Source organism: Leopardus geoffroyi, chromosome C1 (genome assembly GCF_018350155.1).
Source record: "Leopardus geoffroyi isolate Oge1 chromosome C1, O.geoffroyi_Oge1_pat1.0, whole genome shotgun sequence".
NCBI lineage: Eukaryota > Metazoa > Chordata > Mammalia > Carnivora > Felidae > Leopardus > Leopardus geoffroyi.
This window is the reverse complement of record NC_059328.1, coordinates 166,395,647-166,422,717: the sequence shown is the minus strand read 5'-3', so window position 1 is coordinate 166,422,717 and position 27,071 is coordinate 166,395,647. Positions and strand designations below refer to the sequence as shown.

Sequence of the window (27,071 nt, the reverse complement as noted above, 5' to 3'; positions counted from 1 at the left end):
AGAGGAAGGAAGTCTCTTGTGCCAAAGGATCAATAATTTAAGAATGTAAAAACTATTTTCTAGTGCCAAAACCTGATATAACAGACTACCAAGGATGAACGGAAAAAATTAAATGATGTATTTTTATACAGCAGATCTTCCACTAAATAAGTGTGATTTTAATTCGATACTTTAGATTACTTTAATTCTTCTCTTAGCATTAAACAAACAAAAAATAACAGAACCAACACAAAAACCCTTTAAGAACTCTGTGCTAATGAATGCTACCACCTGTGTATTACTAACGCTGAAAAATGGTAATATGGAAGCAAGAAAATCAGTTAGCAGCAACAGCATTTACCTACAAAATCAGAAATGGAGTAGAAGCAGGAAAATAAGAGTATAGATTCATAGGAGTTATCTGTAAGTACTTTGGTTACCCTTTAGTGCTCAATAATTTCCCAACTTCTAAAGAAAACAGTACTCGTTTTTTCACACAGTTCCTGATTTCTGTATTTCAAATACAAATGATATTGCTAAAACAGTCTCCTGGTGCCTTCCTTCCACCACTTCTGCAGCAGTATTGTCAGAAAGGCAGTCTCCAGGGTGCTGCAGTGGCTGCAGCCTTACTCAGCTGGCAGGTTAACCAGCTCACGTGGACCTTGACATCTGATATTGGCTGCAATTCATACGAAACAGTCATAGGATTCCCTTCTCCTGTGATAAACACTCAAATGGATTTTCATAGGGCCTGGTAACTTTCTCAAAGTATAATGGGTCCTCCATATTCTACTGAGGACAAGTCTTTTCTACCTTAAATACAGTGAAAACATGGTCAGTATAATGAATGAACTGCAATTTCATATGTTAACTAAATATTTCTATCTGATCCCCTGGTTATACCATACCTTCAGTTCCCAGGATCCAAGTGTTCTTGAGTTACTGTTTCTAGAAAAGGAAATAATGCAATCCATTTATTAGAATTCAGATATTGAAGTGAAACTTACCTAATAAGGATGACCTTTATGTTATCTGTCTTTACTGAAATCATATGTAAAGCTAGTTGCTATGATTTTAATAGAGCTTACTAACCACATACAAAAAAGATCAAACTTGCAGGTGGCTATCTATACCTCTGGATGAAAAGGCTACATAAATATTTAATTTATTCTTGACCTCATTGAATTTTACTTTTATGCAAATAAGAAATTACTGAAAATTCAACTGCACCTATAAATCAACAGTTTTTGGGTGCACCAAAAAAGCATTCATTTTATAAGAAGATTCACTTTAGGATTGTAAAAATACTCAGATACATACACATATATTTCTGTACTCTTGTGAGCATTCTTTTTTCATTTTTTTAAACACTCATGATCAATAAGGACATCACCTTCATGCTCCTTTGTCATTTAAAAAGAATGACGTATGAAAAAAAAAAATTAAAAAAAAAAAAAAAAAGGGGGCGCCTGGGTGGCGCAGTCGGTTAAGCGTCCGACTTCAGCCAGGTCACGATCTCGCGGTCCGTGAGTTCGAGCCCCGCGTCAGGCTCTGGGCTGATGGCTCAGAGCCTGGAGCCTGTTTCCGATTCTGTGTCTCCCTCTCTCTCTGCCCCTCCCCCGTTCATGCTCTGTCTCTCTCTGTCCCAAAAATAAATAAACGTTGAAAAAAAAAATTTAAAAAGAATGACATATATACCCATATTTCTTTAGAGCCAAAATCTTTGATGGTAATTTATGAAAATAATTCACTTCAAAATAAAAGTAAATAAAAAATAAAATTAGGTAGAAGCTTTGGGTGGCAAAAAGCAAATAATTACCATCCTATGCAAAAATATCAAAAAATATTTGCTAATGTGAAAAAGCCAGCCTGATACCTTGTTATTTGTAAGACTGTTTTTCAATTTCTCATTGTAATTCATGTTTAACTGATATTAAAGCAGATGCTTAATTCTAAAAAATGCTTAAGGTAAAAAGACTTAGGAACTTCTCAACGTCTTACTTTTACAATAGTCCAACTTAATGTCCAATATATGGAATCTCTTTAGGCTAGTACACTGAAAAGACAATGTCATTGACTACCCTTTCAAAATCACTTAGGGAGCTTACTGAGACACTCACCCCCAAACCTGAAAACTCAGTGTACCTGTATTTTAAACAAATACCTGAGGTATTCTTGGTAGACACTTAAGAACCACTGCTTTACCCAATACAAATCCTGTCATTTCATGCTCAGGGCCTTAAATAACATCTGAATGCTGTAGTTTACTGTTTCTGAGTGGCAATGTTTATCACCACCTAGTGGTAAAATCCCTCATTTTATCTCCTATCTGTTCATTGATATCACGTAGGTACCAAGTAAAAGAGAATAAAATTCAGAGAATGAGAAAATTTTAGAGTAATAATTTCCTTAGTATTTTGCATTAATTTTTCATCTACGGTGGGATAACAAAGCATAAAAAGTAAACTTATAAATAAAACCACACCATTACCATTGAATAAAAACAGTATATATGCTAGAAGAAACTTTCCTAAAACACATCCGTTGTTATATCATTGCCCTGTGTGCCTCTAAAAACACATTTCACAGTGCAAATTATGCTCTTCTTTTGGAAATACAGGGATGGAACATATTAGCATATTAAAGCCTCTGGGAAGTTTCACGATCGAAAAAATCTGTGCAATAATAACTATTTTCTAAATGTATTTGACCATGAAAACTTCTTCCCTAAAGAATAACAGACTTCTCTGAAGACATTAGTACTTCAAGGAACATAGCTTGGGACATGATGCTCTAGAAACAACAAATCTGATACCTGCTTTCAGAATCTGTAACCTACAGTAAAAGACCTGACAATGAATTTACAAGAAAGTTTTGATCAGGCTTTGTTTTAAATGCTATTTATATTTGAACCACATATTTGAAAGAGAAATTTATTGATCTGAATTGCTTAACATTTTTTTCTTTTTTTAAATTAAAGAAATGCACACCTAATAAAAACTCCACTATCTTGGCAATTTTAGTAACTAACATATGCAACGCATTTAAGGATCTGAATATTGTATTATGTTCTTATACCCAAAGTGGATTTGAGAAGTAAACATTTAAGTGAATACGTAAGTACTAGATTATTAAATGCTATTTCTTAGGTTCTAGAACTTCATCTTAAGAAAAACATGACATTCTGACTTTTCAAAATAAAGTTTTAGGGCTCACCTGCAAGAGAACTGAGACATGCAGTTGGAAAACACAACAGACGGTTGCACTGTAAAAGCAGTGTTTCGTAGGCAGAGAACAATTCTCCAAGTCTCTTTAGAATTAATACGAAGGAATCAAGGAAATATATCTGCATAAGACACTTTACTGAAACCACAACTGTTTGCTGAAACTGGCTGACATTAAATGCAGCATGGACAAGTTGGAATTACTTAATGCAAATAGAAAATCTGGAGAGCAGGAGGGTGTGAGAGCTGAAAGAGCTGAATCACCTGAAAGATTCAGCTTCTTCTGTTTGACCCAGTGAAAAACCTAAAGACTAATAGGTGATTAATTGGAGGGAATCATATTTTGTCAATTATGAGGATTAACCAAAGATGCAATGGACTCAGGTATGACTTAAGAGGACTCCCTTCCTACTTTTACACTGTTTAGATTAACCAGCTGGCAGGAATATTTCTGGGAATATTCAAACATCACTTGAGTGGTAGAGACTGATAACCTGTAGGGCACCATTTGGTTCCAATCCATGAAAATGGAACTACGTGTGCAGTAAATGAGCTTAGGATGAATAAGTCTACTTGTTCATAATAAATCAACTCTCCTTACTTAGGTTTTTCATTTTGAATGAGAATATTTGCTTCCTTTATAAAATGTGCCCTTTGGGGAGCCTGGGTGGCTCAGTTGGTTAAGCGACTAACTCTTGATTTCAGCTTAAGTCATGATCTTGCAGTCCTGAGATAGGAGCGCCGCACTGGGCTCCAGGCTGGGTGTGGAGCCTCCTTAAGATTCTCTCTCCCTTTGTCCCTCCTGCATGTGCTCACACATACTCTCTCTCTCTCAAAATAAATAAATAAAAATATGCTCTTTGGTTCACAAAGATTCCATTCTCATTCAGTAAGCCCTGCCTGGGAAGAGGAGATTGGAAGTTTTATCTCAATTTACTAAAATTACCAATTCAAAAAAAGAATTTTCAACTTTAAAAAAAATTTTTTTTTTCAACGTTTATTTATTTTTGGGACAGAGAGAGACAAAGCATGAACAGGGGAGGGGCAGAGAGAGAGGGAGACACAGAATCGGAAACAGGCTCCAGGCTCTGAGCCATCAGCCCAGAGCCTGACGCGGGGCTCAAACTCACGGACCGCGAGATCGTGACCTGGCTGAAGTCGGACGCTTAACCGACTGTGCCACCCAGGCGCCCCAGAATTTTCAACTTTTAAATGGAGAGATGTCAAACTATGCAATACTCTATTACGCCCAGTGAACTTAATCTTTTATTATTTTTGTTTAACTCAGAATGTGAAAGGCATGAGGAGGTACTTCAGTGGTTTTAATAACTGCATACCATTTATAATATCTTTAAGATGCTGAGTTTCTGATTTAGATACACGTTTTTGATACACATCATTCACCTCAATAGCAGCTAAACATTTTCCTTGGATTTTCAAAATACAAGCATAGTAGGGTCTTAATCTTTAATCTTTTTTTGAAATGACTATCATAATCTGTTCTGAAATTACATGTCATATTTTTGCAGTGACGATTATATCTTGTATTTATAAAGGGAAAATGTCCACCCTCCCGCAAGGCCACTGATATTTATTTAAACTTATCAACAACTTAAAACTTTTTTTAATCACCGTTGCTCTATAATCTTAAAAGATCTTTACAAAATTACCAACAAATTTTGGTGTAACTATAAAATATAGTCTAAAATATTTCTAATAATGTATTTTGGCTCTTAAAGTGTAAGTAGCCAATCTGGATGTGTAGGTTGAGCAATTACCATATTTTATTGAATCTAAGATGCAACTGACTGAAGGAAGCACTTTTATTTTGCGTTCTGTTGAGAAATAAAAACAGGTTGTCAACTACAGTATGGCACATAATCGGTATTAAGATGTTTCCAATTTGAGAAGTGTAAAAATGTGAAAAAATGTGCATCTCAAAATCAATGAAATAGGTCATTTAGTAAAATTCTAAACACTGTTGTATTTTTTATTCTCTTCTTTCACATAAATAAGGCATGATTTAGTCAAGCAAAGAAAACTTTATTTCTGCTACACATAACAACATATTGCTCTAAGAAACAACTATTATATTAGTTTTAGCACTGACGTGTGGATTCAAAAATTCATGTCAACAATTCGTGCTCCCCAGACAAAACAATGTTGTGCACAGACTATCAGGTATATGAAAAAAAAAAGCTGTCAACTGTCCACAGGGAGTGCGTCCAGTCACATTTTCAGTCAGTCAGCTGAGGATTATGTCATTATTTAGTCTTTGTTCTGTAGAAAGAACACAACACAAGTATGAAAATCATCACCTGAAAGGAAACAGCTGTTGTATATAGTATTCCTATAATGTTAGGAATTTCCTGTATTTCAAAGTAACCAATGTTATCTGCTTACTTAATCATAGACGCCCCAAAATAAGCAAAACCAAACTTACTCAGAAGGATGATGTAAACAGGTACTGAATTTCTGGAGGGAAAATGCTGTGAATTAATATAAAATCAGGATGCTCTGAAATACTAAAATGTTTATTTTCCTCAAATAGAAAGAGAAACATATTTTGCATATCAAACCCAGCTCAGAATAGAACTCAATTACTTTCAAAATTGTACTCAGTTTTTCCTATTTTATAGGTGTAGCTCACCTAATCCTAGGCCTATTCCTCAGAGATAAAAGGAACCACCCTTTGAGTGGTGCTGGTGTCTTCTTGAAATTAAGGAAACAAACAAAAAAATGTTTCCCCTCCCAAGAATTTCAATTTCAATTTTCATGTAAAACTTGGTAAATTTTCTCATTATTTTATTGAACCTTAAAATATGTACATTTACTTAATATACCAACAAAGGAGGAGAATCATTGGAGTCCACAGTAAATAGGAAATCTACAGCAAAAATAAATTTAAAAACATTTAAAGCCAATATAGCTGATTATTTCCCACTATTTCCAGCTAACCTGACCCTACTTTATCTTTGCTCTGAATAGGTACAACAATTCATTAAAGGGAAAAAGGACAGATTTATATTTTATGAAGAGTCATGCTGAAGTATATGCACTTCCTCTATAATGCAGGGAATGGGATAAAGGTACTCCACTTTTACAGGGAAAAACGTGGTATGATAAAGCTTCATTCCCATAGCACTGGATGCCCACAGTCTGTATATTAAACTTCTAGTTTCTGACCATTTAGATGAGACAACATCTCAAAGATTTCACTGAAATCACCAATGCAACAGTTTTAGTTCATACTTGCAAAACATTATTTTTATAAAGACTTCTGCTGATTCATTTCTCTCACTAACCCTATTAAAAAAATCAGACTCAGGAAGGTGAAGAGGTCTGTCCAATCACAGTCAGGTATCAGAGTTAGAATTCCAAGCCAGATCATCTGATTTTTAAGTATAATATTTTTATATTATATAAATAATCACCAGGAAAGGCTCATCCACAAGAGTAATTCATACATTTTCCCCATAATAAAAACATAGTATTATTGTACTTTTTTAAGGACAAAGATTCTTTGAATAAAATAATTGTTACCTACATATTAAAATATCCAAAGACACAAAAACATTTTTGTGTGCTATTTTAGAAGACAGCTGGCTAACCAGAATTCAGGTCTTAACATTTTATTTGTAAACATAAAAAAACAGCTTTAAGAACTTGCTAAGTCATTTTCACTGGCATTTTAATATTTCTACATTGTATGGGGTAATGGGAATGAATTTTATAATTAGATAAAATATTTTAAGACATTTCTAAATTAGGATTATTCATAATGGGTCCAAATATTGCCAAATGCCTTCTAGGTAGGAGGAACTCATCACCTGACTTGCTCTATATTAGAAGGTCATCAGCACTAAGGCATGAGACAATCCATTCTGATACTTGCTAGTTGCCATAATTGGTCAGAAAGAAAATTGATGTAAAAAGAAATCTGCTTTCAAGTCAGTAACTTCAAAGTGAATCTAAAGTGCTTGCCAACTGCTATCATTTGACCAGCAGTGGACTTGGAAAGCTGGCGTGTGTGGAAACAGGGAAACTGTCAGCTTCCCCTGAAACTCAGAATTCATTTCCAGAATAAAAAAGTGAAAGAGCTGAACATTTCTACTTTAAAGAATGTCTCCCTAAGCCATGGAGATGTGAGTTGAATTATCACAGAAAAAGAAATTTAAGTTTGATTCTGAAAACTAAAGAAAAAGGAATTCATATGGCTGTATGTACCATTATAATAGATAAAGAGTTTTTGGTAAATTGTCTGGGTTCTTTTTTTAATACAAATATGCATATGAGAATACTTTCTGAATGTGTAGTTTTAATGCACAAACTCACAAATTTAAGTCCACAAAAAACCAACATTTAAGTTCAAAAGTTCCAAAAACACGTATTATTTGATATTGCTTTTAAGGTATTACACTAGTGAGATGTCAAAACACTCTTTATAAAGGCTATTATAAATTAATTTATAACTCAAGACATTAATCCCTCAACTTAAAAAATCTTTAGAACTATTTCAATTTTAAAAAGTTACATAAGCATATAGTTAAAAGTCTAATTCTTAACATCTAAGACATTCACAAACAAAAAAAGCCACTATTTAATTTTCTATATTGAAATCTGATTTTATTTTATAGAAGGGCAAAAACATTCTCCCAGTAAACATCAAAAACATTTGTTTTAAGTTTACAAAATTCAGGTTTAAAAAATATATTGTGAAATTAACCTGTGCTGTGGTTTTATCAGCCAAGCTTTTTGAAGTCACAAGGCTTTTAACTGATAGCTTCCAAATCCTTAAAAAGAAAACTCTATACGTATTCCTCTGGCTATAATATTTAGCCGGTATGTTTTTAAAATTCAGAGTAAAAAGGGCTTACCTCAAGAATCAGTAAGTTCTCTGTCGTTTGTTAGATTCTTCCCTTGGGGAATCTGCCAACATAACTTTAAGTCTGACTCCATTAAGGATCTTTCCATGTAAAGTAGTAATGGCATCATTGGCGCTTATTCTATCTGCATACTTGGCATACCCCACGTTTTTTCCTGACACAAGGTAAACTTCGATCAGGTTACCAAAACGACTGAAACAAAGTAAAAAAATCAACTGAAATTGGTAAAAATACAACTGCGTAGGTCCCAAAATTGGGGTCCATTCTGGACTCCTTTTCCATTCCTCTCCCCACACCCAATCTGCAAGCCAATCCTCCTTCTCAAGCACGTCCTCTATTAGTCAAGTTCTCTTCATCCTCACTCAGTTCCCCATCCTCATTCAGCCAGTCATGATCTTTTCCTTGGAATACTCAAACACGTTCCTCCCTTGTTTCCCTGCACCCTGGGCTTGTCCCTCTTTAATCTATTCTCTACCCTGTCTTCCCAGTGATCTCTCTAAAATACAGATACGATCATTTCCTCCCCAAAATTCCCTTCCAGGGTAAGGACAAACTCCCTAATGTGGCTTGTGGGCCTTTCTTGACATGGGCCTTGTTCTCTCCTGCTTCACCCTCCCACACAGTCTCTCAAATTCCATATTCTAATGATCTCCTTTCACATTCTCTCCGTAGGAAGAACCATCCGAACGCCCTCCTTTCTTCTATAGCTAAGTTATTATTGTCTATCAGGTCTCCGTTATACCTTGCTTCTTTAAGAAGTCTTCTCAGAGTCTTAAAAGTAGATGCTCCTCTCATGTATTTCATAGCCTGTACATTCCTTTTCACAACACTAACCTCACTAGGCTGTAACAATACCAACTTCAGTGGGCTGTAATATCCTACCTACTTGTCTGTGTCCTATATGAGATTAGCTCTCACAGGACAAGGACTATAATGTCTTACGTAATACATTTTGTTTACACAATGTCTCTTGCACACAGCATGGTGACCACCTGGCACAAAGGAGATGCTCAAGAAATAAACTACATGAATCAGTTAAATGAACTACTGATATTTTATGCAGCTGTTCAATGAGTTTCCTGGTGTTTTTTTTTTAATTCACTAACATTGTTGTAAGGGAAATAGGAAAAAGACCAAAAAGAAAAAAGTTAAGATTCAAGGAGTTCTATTAAAAAAACAAAAATTAACAAGTGCCTTCCTTTTTTCTATATTTATTATATACTCTTCCTTACAATCAAGTAATTGTTTACTCAATATAATTCTTAAGGTTCCAAGAGAGTGTGGACAAAATAGAAGATGCTTAGTAAACTGTTCAGGTGAAATACTACTACAAAGGGAAAGATATGTAACAAGAATTTTAGAGGACAGGTCTATTTTTTACCAAGAAACAAATGATTTGTCCATTTTATGCATGCAACTTTTCAAAACAATACTGTATGTTTTATGTCTTTAAAAGAAAATCGGAAATTTTGTGTGGAGACTCAGGATATGTAAATAGTAGAGAAGAAAATCATCATATATTTTAAAAGGTCATATAAATAAGGAATTTTTCTAAACTGCAAAACAAATCATTTCTACCTGATTAAGTATTGGATATAGAAGTTTCAAGATTGTGAGGGGACTTAAATTACTAGTTTAAATAAATTATATTATAAAACGTAACTTTGTGGAATTGAAATCTTACCAGAAAATATCCTCCAATACATCTAAAGGTAAAGGATGAGGATTAAACACGATAAAAAGTCTTTCTTTCACAGGAGTTTCAGGAGGGGCTTTTTTTTTGCATGATGGAAGTACAACATCTGTCTGGATTTGAGGCAACTGTGATCCAGAATTTCCTCCAAATTGCTGTTGAAGAGTTAGGTACAAAAACAAGAAAAAGAAAAACTGCACTTTAAGGATTTTAAAGCCAACAGCTAAAAAGATATATATATCATGGCTCCTATGTGATCTTTTACTACAGCTCTGAAAATTTTCTTTCATAGGTAACAAACAGAGGCCACATTTATTACATACCCTATTGATGTACTACAGAGGTTAAATTCTTACCTACTTACCAGAAATTGCTGCTGATTTGGGTTATTCCACACCATTGATGCAAGCTGTGCTGCTACCATCTGCGTTGCCATTTTTCTAAGGAGACTAAAGATAAGAACTGATAATTTACAGAAAACTAGAGATATTTAGTCTCTTACCCGTAACTTGTTTTGTGTTACTTCCTCACCCAAGAGGTCAACTGCTTTCTATTTTTATTCTTCAAGTCATATTATGTACGCCCTGCTTTAGACTCTCCTGAGATGGTACTTACTCTGTTGCATTACTCCCATCATCAATGAAGGAAACACCTATCCGGTTCCCAGGAGGGTACTGAAATCCATGTAACTTGTATTTTGCATAAATAGCTGATGCTACATTAAAATACTGAACCACTCCATGACCTAAAACAAAGTAGAGAATCAGGAATTAAAAACAAAAAACAAAGAGAATACCTAAAGCCTGTGTTGCCATAAAAATGAAACAATATAGAAATACCCTAGTATCACACAACCAGTGAATACAGAATCAGATGGGTCAGAAAACGTTCTTTTATATATATATATATATATATATATATATATATATATATATATATATGAAACAGCTGTGTTCCTACAAAGTCTAAACCAGATTTTGTTAACAATATAAACATGATATTTTAAGGAAAATGAAATTACTAGTGTAAGTTTTTTCCAACGAATTTAATTTTAGAATATTGGTGTTTCTTATATGACAGATACACCTAAAACCAAGCAGTTTTTCTTAAATATTTATTCTTTGAAATATACTTTGAAATTCTAAAATGTTCCCTATCATACTGAGCAGGAAATGAAACGAGGGGAATATATAATCTGATAAGAACATATAGTCATCTGGCTAGCTACAGTGGTAGAGAAAGGAAAAGTGGTATATATGAAAAACAAAAGGTAGGGAACAGAGGATCTTAGATTAGAAGTCACAGATTACACACTCTTTTTGAGAGCTTTCAGCTATGGAAACAGATTTTAATTCAGGAAGATGATGCTGAAGGTGGGGGGGGGGGTGGATAATTTTATACTGGAGTCCTTACATGGAGAGCCCAGGAGCTTATAACACAACCAAAAAAGTTTCCATAATATATTTACAATACAACCCACTTAGGGGGAAACACTGCTATAATTTAAGGGTCCTGTCTAAACCCAAGCATCCCAACATTTTAATGAAATTAAAACTCAGAAAGCAAATGAATATATAAAACCAATTCAGATAGAACTTTGTATGATGATTCCTCTATCAATAAAAAAGTGTTCCAATGACACATGTATTTATTTATCAGACACATTCAACCAGGGAAACAATATAGAAGGTGAAGGAACAAATACATTTCAACATAACAGATAAAAGGGAAAGAAATACAGAACAAATAAAATTACATATAACAACAAATGTGCCAGAAAACACAAAATGTGTGCACACAAAATAGTCAGAATAAAGAAGAGGTTGAAGATGGTCTGAAGTAGGTTCAGATGCAGTCCTGCTAACAGACCAGGGCTGGGAAGAGTAATAGTGAGGATGTGTGAAGAGTGGCACTACTCCGCTCCAGGCCCGTTAGCCTATATGACCCGACTAACACCTTCCCACTTATGCTCACACCCATGGCACCCTAAAAGCACTACATCAAGTGTATCTATAGGCCAGGAACGGATGCCAAGTATGACTTCTCTATACTCCCCTTACCTCAAATTCTTTAAAAGAAACTGACAAGCCCCTTAGACTTACTGAGTGCCTATTATGTGCCAGGACTTGCATTAGGTATTTTACATATAGTATTTCTAATTCTTATCTAACCCTGGTACTGATAGTATTAATAATCCCCTTTTACATATAAAGAAAGAAAGGCCCGGACAGGATAAGCAATTTGCCAAGGTCTCAGAGCTATGTGCCAGCACTGGGATTTCATTTGCACCTGAGTCAGATGCGAAATGGAATGCCAACCATTTTCCATTGTGCCACAATGACTCCATTTCTTAAAAGCCTTAAAAAACAAAAAACAAAACAAAAAAAACTTAAAAACTTATGAAGATGGTTAACATGAGATATTAGGTTTAACCGATTAACTAAGTAACAAGTTCAAATGCCTGATAGTAGAGCCTTGCTTCAATTAAGACTGGGAAGATGTAGAGAAAGAGAGCAATTAGATACTTGAAGGGAAGGAGTTTTTTTGAGGTATAAGCTTAAGAAAAAGATTTAGGGATGAGAAGGAAACTTTAAGGGTTTTATAACTTTGTCTAGCATTAATTAGCAGTACAGAGACTCCATTTTGGCTGCACAAATGGAAACAGAGAATGTTCTATTTTATAAGCGTTAAAATATATATATTTTTAAATTTTTTTAATGTTTATTTATTTTTGAGACAGAGAGAGACAGAGCATGAACGGGGGAGGGTCAGAGAGAGGGAGACACAGAATCTGAAACAGGCTCCAGGCTCTGAGCTGTCAGCACAGGGCCCGACGCGGGGTTCAAACTCACGGACCGCGAGATCATGACCTGAGCTGAAGTCGGCCGCTTAACCGACTGAGCCACCCAGGCGCCCCTAAAATATTTTTAAAAAATAAATGACTTTGTTTAAAGGAGCTATAATCCCAGGGGGTTATTTATTAAGGTATCGCTGTATTTGAAAATTTAAAGTGGAAAAAAGAAAACAAAATTGTCACACACAGAGTATCTGACATCAAAAGTGCCACTGGAGAAAAGACATTTTATCAAAACACAGTATATTTAAAAATAATAGACATTATTTTACCATAATTAGAATAAGGATCTCGTTGAACTTCACAGTATTCCAATCCTGGTACTATATCAAAAATACTGAAAAGCTGCTCTTCAGTGAAAGGAACTCTTGATACAACTGACAGGCGTTTGGAGATAGCTTCTTGGCCTCTGTTGTCATTCTTGTCAAAACTTGAAAATTCAGATTGTTGTTCTCCAACAACATAAAAAAAGTATATCTTTAAATTTCTATACAGTTGAGAATTCATTTAACATTTATGTACTAGAAAGTAAGATGCACTGTCATTGCATTAGAACTTGTCCATTGCATTGGACAAGGAACCGTGTTTTGTCATATGCTCCTGGTCATTAGCACTATCAGAAGGGACCAATGGTGAGGAAACAGAGAATTCTTCCCACTCCCCTGCCTTCAACACAGAAAGTTAAGTAGAAATGTGTAGTCTAACTTCACAGGAATAGGTTTAGTATGCAAAACTACAAAATATGGCAAGTGTTTCATCTAAAAGAAAGTTATGCCAAATAACATTTACAGGTCTTACTTTCATCAATTATTTCCCCCTTCATCTGGCTTCTACTTTTGTCATTCCTCTCCTTTCTCTAGCCCTAGATGGAAAGCAGCAGTATCTTAGGGATAAAAATCTTAGGACTCATACTGAGGGGACAGAAGTAGATGTCTTTTATACTTTCTGGTTGGCTACACAGAGGCAGAAGCTCACTCAAAAAAGTGGCATGACATAGTTTAATATCTAGATACATAACTAACCAAAGAAAACTACAATTGGAAATATGTTAAATGAGTGTTACATATTAAGGACATGAGAAGTCATGACAAACTTCTCAAAAAAACCCTACTACATTAATTTTTATTCACTAAGTCAGATTTACAGACTACTGATAAAAGAATATTTTATAAAATCCAAATCAGATTGCATATACTGCTGATACTATTAAAATAAAGAATAGCTTACTCACCGAATGGAAACATATTTACTCTAGGTTCATGTCCCAATGTCTCCTGCCTCATGTTATTATAATAGTCTTGTTCTGAGGATTCAGATGCTTTATTTTTAGGTTCAGCCAAGATTGCCCTAAAACCTGAAAAAAGAATCTATGATTTTCAAACTTCATAGCAAATTTAAAATACCTGCAAATGTACATTATTGCCAGTGCTTGACTTAGCTTTATAACTATAATTTCATAAAACAAAATCTATACAAAGGCCACCTGCACCAGACCTACTTCTTTGCTTTTTGGAAGATGGCAAAAAATAAATAGAGCGAGAACCCCAAATTATGGGTCAATGTAGACATGCAAAATCAGCAATTCTTCTTCATCCTTTCCAATCTCCCCCTACTACCAAGTAAAATCATCATTCATTCTCCCTGGGTCAACATTAAAATCCTAGAGGGCTTTTCACATTCAACATGTCAGCAAGATTCTTCCTTTAAAATGTATTTAGGAAATGTTATCTTTTATTCTAATTTCCCTGACTTTGTTTCTAAGTTAGATTCCCTTCAATTAATTACAACAACTCTTTAACTGGTCTGCCTATGGAGCAAAGGTTTTAAGTATGGGTTCAAGGATGAGCTTGAAAAGGTGGGAAGGTTCCATGAGCCCTCTGAAACTTTAAACAAAATGCTTATATATGTGCACATGGGCATATTTCAAAGGAGAAGGTTTGTAGCTTCAACCATATTATTCAGTGGCTCTAAAAAGGATAAAACCAGCCACTTTGAATTCTTTCTCTGGAAATCCATCCTTGATACTGTACTTAGATCAACTGTCCAGAAACAGTTATTTTTCTCCTTTTAAAACAATCTACAACGGAATCCTAACATGGACTAAGCTTGAACTCTTCGTGATCTCCCATGTATGGTGCCAATGTACTTAACGTTGTCTCTTAATTTCTCAACAATATTATGTTTTATTCAGATTGCTGCTTTCACAGCATTAAGCAAAGACATGTTTATTTCTATCTCTGGGCCTCTGCAAACACTGCTCTCACCTTCTGTCCTGCCTAATTTATACCAAATGTAAATCTCACCTCTAGATGTGTTCTTGTGCTCTCAGTGCACTCGTTTTTCACCACTGATGGACCATAGCACACATTTTTGAACATTTCCTCATCTGGCAAATTTTTATTGAATCTATTATAAATAGCAGTATCTTTGATAGAAATCTCAATAAATCTTTACTGAGGGCCTATAACTGTACTAGGTAGAAGGAATAACAGAGACAGAAACATAAAACATACTCCCTGCTTTCAAAGAGCCTTTTAAAAAATTCTCCTAATATTCCTTAACAATTTTTTTACTAGTAGATCTTGGCTACCCAATATAGTTAAACTCCTTAAAAGCTATATATTCCCTCTGTACCTCTTTACTTAACATATTACCAAGTATACCATAGGTACTCAATTAGTGCTGGCTGATTGAGAAATTTAGAAGGATCTGACAGAAAATTTTGGTATATATCTTAGGCTTACCTAAGAATTCTAGTGATTAGCAATAATTCTTCAGTACATATAGATCTTCATAATATCCTAAAACCTAGAGTATTCATCATTTTTAAAGGTCAATATAACTAGAAGTATGACAACAAAGAATATTTTCCTTGGCTTCTTTAAAATTCTTATTCTTCATTATGTACACCAACAGCAAAAGATCCAATTAATGTCACTCTAGCTTGAAATTAACCTAATGTATATTTATTTACCTATATGAGCATATATAACACTAAACCCCATCCTTAACCTGTATGTTTATTGGTAAATTTAATTCTATTTAGGGTTTAGGTTAAATATGAACAAATTTTACAGAAAACTTGAGTTTTTTCAATATAAAGAAAAAAAAATTTTTTTGAGCCTGAAAGCGTAAGTCAATTTAATACTTAAAAATTTTAAATATTAAAATAAACCCCCAAACCTTAGAAGTAATAACCAAAATATGGTAACAGTATTTTCACTTAAGTTAATGTAGTTGCCCATATTTTTCTTCAAGATGGCACCTCAACAAAAGCTTAATCACAGCCCTCAAATACTTTTCATCCCAGGTATATATATATTTAAACTCCCATTGCTAAGATTAAACTAGCAGGTATGGTTATTAGCAAAAACCAGTATTAGATTCCATTATTTAGAATAATTAAAAGTTTTAAGAAAGTCTTCAACATGTTAAATGAACATATCCTTACTTCGATCACAGTTTTCTATTGCTTGGGCAGCTTGTGATGGTTTTAAGTATCGAACATAGCCCAAACCTTTACTTTCTCCAGTTACTTTATTCTTAATAATGCTGCAGTATTCGATATCTCCATACACCTATGAGAGTTAAAAGAAACGATCTTAGAGGAGTCAAAATCAGTAACTGTGAACAGATTATTTTAGAACTTAAAATTTGTTTATTTGCACCCTTTATTTGCAAAACTAGAAATAAGAATTAGAATATATAGCCATTTTTAATAATAGAATCAAAATGTCACAAACTAATGAGGCACTAGAAAAAAACCATAATAATGATATAAGCAAATAACATAATCAAAATCATGATGATTTTCATTTTCCTTTTCTGAGCATTTGCTTTACATATATTTCCTTACTGTTAAAACAATCCTTCAAGGGGTGTGTGTGTGTGTGTGTGTGTGTGTGTATAATATATAAGTTATTTCACAGACAAGGAAACTGGGTCTTAGAGAGGAAATCAAATAACTTGTCTAAGTCATGGAGGGAGAGTAAGAATGTGTACATGGTTTGGAAAGCTCCAAAGACTTAGTGGTGATTACAAGCTGGAATCGAACCTTCCATATTCGAACCTGGCTCAGTCCCTTATTAACTGGGCAGTTTATTTATCCTCTCTGAGCCTGTCTCCTTATCTGTTAAATGGGGCTAATAGCTATAACTACTTCATAGGGTTATTTTAAGAGTTAAATGAACTAATAGACCTAAAGTGCTTATATAGAGTTTGGGACACACTAAACATTAGTTATAGTTATAGTCGTCTGCCTTCTAACAGGACACAACTGTGTATTCTTTTGAAGAGAAGCCTCACAAAATATATAACTAAAACACACAGGTTTACTCAGTCAATTCTCCACATGAAAAATATGGGTAAAAGTTTATTTTTAATGTTGGGAGAAATATGGGATATAAATTCTTAGGGCTTATTTTATTTATTTATTTATTTATTTATTTATTTATTTATTTATTTATTTATTTTTAATATATGAAATTTATTGCCAAATTGGTTTCCATACAACATCCAGTGCTCATCCCCAAAGGTGCCCTCCTCAATACCCATCACCCACCCTCCCCTCCCTCCCACCCCCCATCAACCCTCAGTTTGTTCTCAGGTTTTAACAGTCTCTTATGCTTTGGCTCTCTCCCACTCTAACCTCTTTTTTTTTTTTTCCTTCCCCTCCCCCACGGGTTTCTGTTAAGTTTCTCAGGATCCACATAAGAGTGAAACCATATGGTATCTGTCTTTCTCTGTATGGCTTATTTCACTTAGCATCACACTCTCCAGTTCCATCCAAGTTGCTACAAAAGGCCATATTTCATTTTTTCTCATTGCCACGTAGTATTCCATTGTGTATATAAACCACAATTTCTCTATCCATTCATCAGTTGATGGACATTTAGGCTCTTTCCATCATTTGGCTATTGTTGAGAGTGCTGCTATAAACATTGGGGTACAAGTGCCCCTATGCATCAGTACTCCTGTATCCCTTGGATAAATTCCTAGCAGTGCTATTGCTGGGTCATAGGGTAGGTCTATTTTTAATTTTCTGAGGAACCTCCACACTGCTTTCCAGAGCGGCTGCACCAATTTGCATTCCCACCAACAGTGCAAGAGGGTTCCCGTTTCTCCACATCCTCTCCAGCATCTATAGTCTCCTGATTTGTTCATTTTGGCCACTCTGACTGGCGTGAAGTGATATCTGAGTGTGGTTTTGATTTGTATTTCCCTGAAAAGGAGCGACGTTGAACATCTTTTCATGTGCCTGTTGGCCATCCGGATGTCTTCTTTAGAGAAGTGTCTATTCATGTTTTCTGCCCATTTCTTCACTGGGTTATTTGTTTTTCGGGTGTGGAGTTTGGTGAGCTCTTTATAGATTTTGGATACTGGGCTTATTTTTTTTTTTAATAGTTATTGAGAGAGAAAGAAAGTACATGAGCAGGGGAGGGGCAGAGACAATTTTAATCCTAAACAGGCTCTGCACTGTCAGCAGAGAGCCCCAGGCAGGGTCCGAATACCACCAACCACGAGATCATGACCTGAGGCTAAATCAAGAACAGGATGCTTAAGCAACTGAGCCACTCAGGTGCCCCGTTAGTGTTTATTATTTATTTCATAAAACTCTCATGCACCCAATTAGCAACTTAATTATTATACATTTAGATAAAAATGTCTTATTTGTTTGCTCAGAAAAAGAATTTATAAATATATAAGGTAACAACTTTTTTCTTACTTTTGGAGGAAGTATGGACTATGTATTTTTGGTATTTGTTATTTTTGAGGTATATTATTCAACTCTCAATTGAATTTTCAGAGAGAGAAAGTCTGAAAATTACTTTTGACTATTTTCTTTCTTATTTGTTGCCCACCTAATTCATAGTATTGGGAAAATTAGTAGATAATGGATAAAAAGTTACAACTCATAACAATTTGAGAATTGCTTTTTAGTAATTTTTAGTGAAAGTATATCATTGCATATAAAAGTCATTGGCTATAAAGAGATTTAAAATGATCTTCAAATTTCACTCACTATCAGTCATTACCATAGCTCTTGCTATATATATAATAGCTCAGAGCTGTAGATTTTTTCTTTAAATATAAGTCCTTAACTTTAGGACAAATGTTCTGTAAAGGATGAGCCTTTCTGTGAATAAGTACAAGATCAACATGCCATAGGCTTTGTATATAAATAGATAATATAGTTCACACACTTAGGCTTGCTTCATTTCCCTCTACATGAAAGCAACAGAGTGGGGAGAGGGTGCTTTGAAATTGTAAAGACCAAGAGCAGGTTCTGGATTCAGACAGCCTGGGTTTAAATCTTGGTCCACCACCTACTATGTATGTGACCTAATTTAAAATTCTGGGCTTTAGACTTCATTTTCCTGAATCTGGCAGAAAATATCATCATTATGTTTCTTACATGGCAGAAAACATCATCATTAATATGTTTTTCATCATTTTCATGTTTTTTAAAAAGTTAGTTTATTCTAGGTTTACTATTTTAAAACTAGATTGAAATAGATGACTTAGAAACAATTATTTAATTCACCACCACCACCAACCTAATGATCTAACTCGAACAACACTTAAGATTTAGTAACCATACAACCGATTTAGGATTGTAAATTATCATAGATGCTAGCTGATTAAAAAACATAAGTACCTTAAATTTTTCCCGCAAATCTTCTTCTGTGTAGGACTTTGGTATCATGACAAATATTCTTGTAAGTTCTTCATCTTCAACATCTCGGTGACTTCCAGATGATCTGGACTGAGCAATGAAAACCTAAGCAACAAACATAATCCAAAAATAATGTGAAAAATCAGTTAACTGTTTTCCTATTCCTTAGGTACACTTACTTCATTATTAGTATGAGATGCATGTTAGGTTAAACACAATGTAATAGGGTCTTATCAAAAAGTTTTTTTAAAGCAATTTTTACTGCAATGACTTTTTATATGAGATAATAACAATCTCTGCACTGTTTTTCCAAATCTATATCTATATAGATATATAGATTTTTTTTTTAATGTTTATTTTTGAGAGAGACAGAGACAGAGTGTGAGCAGGGGAGGGGCAGAGAGAGAGGGAGACACAGAATCCAAAGCAGGCTCCAGGCTCTGAGCTGTCAGCACAGAGCCGGATGCAGGGCTTGAACCCACAAACCGCGAGATCATGACCTGAGCCGAAGTCGGACGCTTAACCAACTGGGCCACCCAGGCGCCCCCCCAAATACATTTTTACCTTTGCATTTTTGTTTACCAAGGGCAAGCCAGTGCACTGAAAAAGAATAAGTACTCTGCAGCTGCTGGGTACAGCATCCAATAGATGTCAGTTTCATAGCTGATTAACAGTGTTATTAAAATATTCCTTATCTTTGCAAATTTTGTCTAGTTGTTCTATCAGATACTAAGAAAGGAGTTGAAATATCTGATTGTGAATTTATCTTTCTCCTTCTGGTTCTACCAATCATGCTTCACGTATTTTGAAGCTGTATTATTGGCTGCATAAACATTTGGGATTCTTATGTACTTTTTGATTGATATTTTTATTCCTATGAAATTACCCTGTTAATACTCCTTGTGTTGATGACCATTTTGTACAACATCACACCAGCTTTTCTTATCCTTTTACTTTCAACTGCTTTGTATCCCTTGTACATAGTATTTAGCTTTTTTTTTTTTTTGCAAATCCTGATAATCTCTGCCTTTTAATTGGCATGTCTAGTCTACGAATATTTAATGTAATATTGACACAGTTGGGTTTAAGTCTAGGATGTCATATTTTTAATTGTTTTCTTTCTAATATGTACCTTTAAGAAAAGGTAACATAACCATAATTACTGGATCGTCTCAGTGACCACCCAAATGATTTATGTAAGTAAGAAAATGCACAGCACTACCTGAGGCTCCATTTTCTACTGTTAGCATTTTCTACTATTTAGTTTTACTGAAAACATCATCTGTGACATTGGACTACTTAGATTATCATTACTTGGATTATGACATTAGATTATTACTTTATAATATAAATTGTTTTGGTTTTATATTATTCTAGAGGAATCTTAAAATCTCTAACTAGGATTGTGGATTTTTTTATAGAGCCATAAGGATAAGAACTTTAATGGCTAGTTTTGTTTTTTATAATTTGAAGACATGTGATAAAATTAATATAAATCACCACAAGCCCTTAAGGCTTCTTTTTTCTTCTACTTTAAAGGGGGAGCTGTATACCATTTGAGTATGAGAAAACCTGAACTTATGGATTTCTAGAGTAGGAGGCAGCAACCAAAAGGATAGAAAACCTATAAAGCCAGGGGATTTTAGAAGTACTAAAACATAAAGTCATTATGTTCACTTGGAAAACAGCTGTCATAGAGGTGTAGGGCCTTGTTTACAAGATATAGCTGGAGACATATTCCTATGTCTCCTAACAGAGTCCACTGTTACTCCTTCAATAAACTTACACTACCTGCCAAACAGTGTATGAGGTATTAGTAATAGAATATTGAGTAATACAGAAATGACCCACTAGAAAGTCTAGTGGATGTATCGGTAATGGATGATCAATAGAAAAATAAAATAGGAAACATTTAAGAATTTGGGAAGACACTGGGGGGCAAAAAGAATCTCAAGTAAGATTTCAGGTTGTAGGTGTCATCAAATCATAAATTTCTAAATTTTAGAAGACCGGAGTGTTTCAAATTTCCAATAAGGCAAGCAGTGTCTGAGCAGAACACATGTATAATAATTAGCCACCTAATGGATGATTTCTCCTGAGATTTTTGTTCAGACTACAGGCTCTAAAGAGGCATTCTTGCAAAGCTAGAAAACAAGACTTTTCTACATTTTAGGTTTACCCCTTTCCTCCAGTTAATGTAGCTGGTCACAAAATAACTCTTACCTAGTCAATCTTTTCTGGCTCTAGGCCTATAATTTTCTTATTTGTCTCATAGATACTATGGAACTTTGCGAAAGCAAACTACATGAGAAAAGTTGAAGCTGTGTTAATTTAACTGGAAATACTAAAAACAATAACCACAGTAACAACAAACAAACAAAAAACTACATTCTAGTGGAAGACAGACAGAGCTGAACCTGCTGAAGAATGAACTTAGTCTAGCTAGGCCCTGTAGTCCAACAACCCTCTGTCTGAAACTGAGTGGACCAAAATGTGAAAAACAGAACTTCAACTTTATTTTGGGGAATAACTTTTCTGTGATTAAAAAGGAGGGTCCCAGTATTGGGGCTTTTACTTCTTTTTTAGGAATTTAATCAAGGAAAGAGGATTCTATAGGTTTCAGATCTGGAGCATTTTTTTGGGTTACCAACAGATCTCTGTGGTTATATTCAGAAAGTATAAAAACCTTCTCCGTTAATTGGAAGGAGATAAAAATTAAATCAATCTAGGGAATCAACAAACCACAGCTTACTCTTTTTCAATAGCCCATGATCTAGGAATTGTTTTTACATTTTTAAAGGGCTGTTAAAAAGAAAGAAAATATGTGACAGAGACTGTATGTGGTTCACAAAGCCTAAAATATTTACTATTTGTCCTTTTACAGAAAAAGTTTGTCAACCATTGATCTAGTATATGCTGTGGCCTTACAATTCATCTTATTGATGATCTATTCTTCTCCATTTCAGAAGGTTGGGGATGGAAGTAAAGGGCATGTCTATGGTCTACTGTATTGTTGGTATATTCCTATGTTCCTTCTCTTTTGTGGATGGAGGCATAGGGAAGACCTCCAGAGACTGAACTCTGTCTCCGTCTTTCATTTATAAAAGTCAGTATTAGTAGTATTCTTATCAGTTCTCTGTTGTAAGTGGAAAAAAACAAGAAGGAAAAAGTTGAGGGAAAAGAATTTTGTGGAAGGCTCCAACAGAGTTACATATACAGCAACTATTTCTACACGACGGGCGGGGGTACAGTTTAAGCAACTGTCAGATCCTCAGGACTGGGTCCTGAACTCAGTCCACAGCCAGTAAGGAAGGACATTTTGGCTACTAATGACCACCAAGATCTATGCGCAGGGTCTACCTTGTGACGAGCACTGTGCTAAAAGCATAGATTAAAACGAATAACCGTCAAAATCACCCTTCCTGCCACATGTCAGTTTTGTTACTTTTACACAAGTCTGGAAACTCAATATAAAGACCTGCAGGGTGAACTATGAGTACGCAAAGAAACAATAATAGCACAACTACACTACCATCACAATGATTTGGCTCTTCTTAAGGCAGTTTATTTTGGGTTGCTTTCAAAGAAAAGTGGCAGTAACAAAACGTTTGCCAATTATAGTTTCGCAAAGAGGGCTTAATTAAAATGATTTTAAAAATCACAACGGTGTGACAAATCTACAACAGCAGCAGTCTGAGTCACCTCCACTCAAATATTATATACATGCATACTTTCGTGTGGCACTGGGAAAGCGCCCAACACCAGAGAGGCCACACTTAACGTATGTTTATCAAGTTGCTAAGCTCCGTACCACCCTGAGGAAAAGCAAACTAATCTATTTTCATACATGGTAAACGGGGTTATGAGAGAGGAGGGCCAGAGGTGGGTCGTGGAAGCCAGAGCTCTGGACTAGAGATGGCGGGAGTAGGGGAGAGGCTCAGTCACTATAGCTCCGCGGCCCAAATAGGGGCCGATATTCTTGCCGCACCTCGGGGCTGCCTCGCGGGCCGGGAGGCCCGAGAAACCCTGTGCGGAACACCATCCGCCCCTCCTCCCGCCCCCGGAATGCCAGGCGCCGCCCACTCCGCTCCAGGGAGCGGATGTACTACCTCGACCCCACCTGACACAGCTTCGGGTGCAGGAAGGCCCATCCCCTCCCGCTCCCGCGGGCATCCCAACCCGGGCACCTGCACCTTGATGGGCTTGGTGTCGTTGGGGCTGAGGCACTGGCCGTGCATCTCCTCCATGGCCCTGCAGGCCTGCGAGCTACGGGCAAACTTGACGAAGGCGATGCCCTTGGACTCCTTGGTGTGCTTGTCCCGCACCACCCAGATGTCCTGGATCTCGCCGAAGGGCGAGAAGCGCTCCCTCAGCACCGACTCGGGCGTGTACTTGCTGATCACCAGGAAGATGCGGCTGTTGGGGGGCTCGTCCAGGCTATCCACGCCCGGACGGAACCCTCCGCCGCTCGCACAGCTGCCTGCTTCGTCCATGGTGTTCCAGCCCGGCGCGGGAGGCAGGCCCGGGTCCCCTTCAGTTCTTGTCTTCTCAGGCGCGCCAGCCACCACCGTGGTCGCACACCCAGCCGTTGCGCGTCCCGTGCTCCGCTTCCGGAAGACGCAAGGGTCTCGCGCCGGGCGCTGTGCGGCCGCGCAGAGTGCCAGCTTCCGGGGAACGGCCTCCAGCGCCCCCTAGCGGCTCGGGGTGGGGTAGGCCGACCCAGTCAGTCTAGCAGTCCGCTGAAACAAACGCCGGGTGTGCAATCCTCATTCTCTGTGGCCAAAACAGGCCCGTCTGGCGCACAGCCTTCCCAACCCTAGAGCCCAAGCATTCTTCCTCTAAAACTTGCCATCTTGGTCATAAACTCAATAGAGGACCACTCTAGGATAAAGTTAAAAACCATATAGTCTCAGAGCTAAAAAGAACCTTTGAGATCATCCAATTCCAGCCTCATTTGTTGAGAAAATTGAGATGAGGAAATTGAGGCCCTTGGAATGCCAGAGACTATATAGAGATACAAATAACAGAGCCCAAACCAGAATCTATCTGCTGATCTGCTCGACTCCCACAAACCTTGGGGATTTGAGGGGTGAAAAGGTGGACTGTTCAACTATAACACTAGGAAAAGTCTTAATGGCAAACAAAGTGGGAATGCATACTGACTTCTAAGACTTCTTGTTGAAGGGACTTGACAAGAGGTCATCGGAAAGCTAGAAGAAATTCGGAAACAAGATCAGGATTTCGTAGTGGAGTTGGAATGAAGTAAAAAGAATGAACCAGAGGTGGTCCAGGAGCAGACCTCTTTGAATGTTCAAGAATGCAAAATAATGTTCAAGAATGCAAAATGCTTTTGCCACTGAATTGTGAATATGAGTTACTTCATATTTCCAACTTCAGTTCCTCAATTGCAAGTAGAAATAATATTACCTACTACATGGGGTTGTTGTTAACCTTAATTAATTTATCCATTTATTTAAACACCGAATGTTTTTTGACTGTCTACTATGTGTTGTTTATGACTGTCTACTCAAGTGAAATAATATTAAACAAATTGATCACTCTTCCTTTATGAAGTTTACAGATTGGTCTTGTATAGTTAGGATTTTATAGTTAGGGATAAAATGAGATAATAAAGTTTTTTGTTCCTTTTGACTAGCGTTTCCACTTCCCCACTCTTGATATTGTATACTTGTATGATAGCAATTAAGAGTCAGGGATTGTGGGTTCTTACTCTAGCTTTAGCACAAGATTATGACAATTTCTCCTTGTGTTACCTCTTGTATCTTTAAAATGGGGACTTTGTTTACCCAGGAGCTTAGTAAGCAAAGGAAGTCTCTTGTTTTAACTTTCCACATCTCTTTATCTTACCCAGACCAATCAAAGTGAATGAAAACAATGTAGTAATGTTAATAATAGATAAATCTGTAGATTCTAGCAACGCTATTTGCACACCAGTGCCATCTAGTGAAAAATGTATAATTTTTTTGAACTGCATTGACTGAGCAATTTTTATTCTTTGTAATACAAATAACAGAGTAATTTGTAATACAAATTACTGATTGATATCCTGAAAATTTGAAGCTGATAATTAGAGTAGTTCATTTTTTTCTTAAAGAAGAGATAAAAGATTGCATAAAACAAAACCAGGAACAGAAATATTGGGAAATGCTAAGAAAGCAAAATTTCTTTATCACTCAATCAAATGAAATACCACATATGTAAGCAAAATAAGAAATTTACTTTCTTTATTTTTTTAAATTTAAGTTTGATTTTTTTTTAGTAATCTCTGCACCCAGCATGGGGCTCAAACCGATGACCCCTAAATCAAGGGTCACATGCACTTCTGAACAAGCCAGCCAGGTGTCCTGAAATTTAGTTTCTTTATGTCTTATCATTTTAAGCAGCCTCCTTGAGATATAATTCATACATCATACAATTCACCCATTTAAAATGTTCAATTAAATGGTTTTTAGTATGTTCACAGCATTGTGCAACCATCACCACAATCAACCGTAGATGTTTTTTATCACTCAACAATAACAGTTTTGCCGTATTTCAAGTCATATAAAATCATATTTGAACATGAGTCACATGTAGCTAAAACAACTAAAATTCTGAGGTTTGAAAGAATGATTATTAATGGATATAATATTAGAGAAAAGATGTGCTGTGCATTTTCAGATTAAATTTTTCAAGTCTTTAGGGGCACCTGGGTGACTCAGTTGGTTAAGCATTTGACTTTGGCTCAGGTCATGATCTCATGGTTTGTGGGTTCTAACCTGGTATTGGGCTCTGTGCTGACAGTACGGAGCCTGGAGCCTGCTTCAGATTCTGTGTCTCCCTCTCTTTCTGCCCCTCCCTGGCTCACACTCAGTCTCTCTCTCTCAAAAAATAAACATTAAAAAAATTTTAAATTTTCAAGGCTTTAAAACATGTAACCTTTAATGCACAATTATTAGAATGATAAACATTTATGTTTATCTCACACGAAATCCAGTTTTCCGCTAAGTTTTTCTTCCAAAATTCTTATACATTTCTTTTTTTAAAAAACAAGAGATGATATTGTAACTTACTTTTGAAATGCAAGGAGAAAATAGTAAATTCTTGTCGTTGTTTTCCAAAATTTCTAAAACTGTGATATAATTACAATATTTACTGATTATCAATATTAGTCTTCATACATTATATAAGTAAAAATGTTTTGCCTTATTTGAAATTTTTAAATAGGTTTTATCACTGATATTTATTGGTGATAAAGGTCCAGAGTCTCCATTTTTCCCAGCTGTAAGGCTACTGGCTACTGATAGTGTATTCATGCACCTAGCCTGTATGTTGAAGGTACTTGAGAAATGGTATACTCCTTCTTTTTCTTGAGTTTGTGTGTCTTTGTTTGAGTTTGAGAATAATATGTAACACCTGATATTCCCTCCTCCCCTGCTGTAGACCTGGTCCTTTTCATTCAACTTGATGACCTACATCTTTTAAATATGTTGATTGTTGGGGCGCCTGGGTGGCGCAGTCGGTTAAGCGTCCGACTTCAGCCAGGTCACGATCTCGCGGTCTGTGAGTTCGAGCCCCACGTCGGGCTCTGGGCTGATGGCTCAGAGCCTGGAGCCTGTTTCCGATTCTGTGTCTCCCTCTCTCTCTGCCCCTCCCCCGTTCATGCTCTGTCTCTCTCTGTCCCAAAAATAAATAAAAACGTTGAAAAAAAAATTAAAAAAAAAATATGTTGATTGTAGAACAGACTCATAGGTACCAC

At 36.0% G+C, this 27,071-nt stretch overlaps 1 protein-coding gene across 9 annotated transcripts in view; it reads right to left on the bottom strand.

Annotated features, from left to right (window-relative positions):
* RBM45 (RNA binding motif protein 45) overlaps nucleotides 1-23,990 on the bottom strand; it is a 40,487-nt gene extending 16,497 nt beyond the window's left edge. Inside the window, exons 1-11 of one of the 9 annotated variants that reach the window (XR_006712995.1) lie at nucleotides 23,500-23,935; nucleotides 19,295-19,417; nucleotides 16,088-16,214; nucleotides 13,868-13,990; nucleotides 12,909-13,088; nucleotides 10,398-10,527; nucleotides 10,147-10,231; nucleotides 9,774-9,937; nucleotides 8,081-8,281; nucleotides 5,647-5,692; nucleotides 888-927 (exon numbers count right to left, since the gene is read on the bottom strand). Coding sequence is in view for 5 of the 9 variants with exons in the window: in XM_045480322.1 (XP_045336278.1) it covers nucleotides 8,089-8,281; nucleotides 9,774-9,937; nucleotides 10,147-10,231; nucleotides 10,398-10,527; nucleotides 12,909-13,088; nucleotides 13,868-13,990; nucleotides 16,088-16,214; nucleotides 19,295-19,417; nucleotides 23,500-23,805 (1,431 nt within the window). In the remaining 4 variants the exon portion in view is untranslated. Of the gene's footprint in view, nucleotides 1-887; nucleotides 928-5,225; nucleotides 5,484-5,646; nucleotides 5,693-8,080; nucleotides 8,282-9,773; nucleotides 9,938-10,146; nucleotides 10,232-10,397; nucleotides 10,528-12,908; nucleotides 13,089-13,867; nucleotides 13,991-16,087; nucleotides 16,215-19,294; nucleotides 19,418-23,499 lie in introns of those variants that run through there. The other 8 variants (XR_006712992.1, XR_006712996.1, XR_006712994.1 and 5 more) reach the window with 8 other exon arrangements.
* Between the last annotated feature and the right edge of the window lie 3,081 nt (nucleotides 23,991-27,071).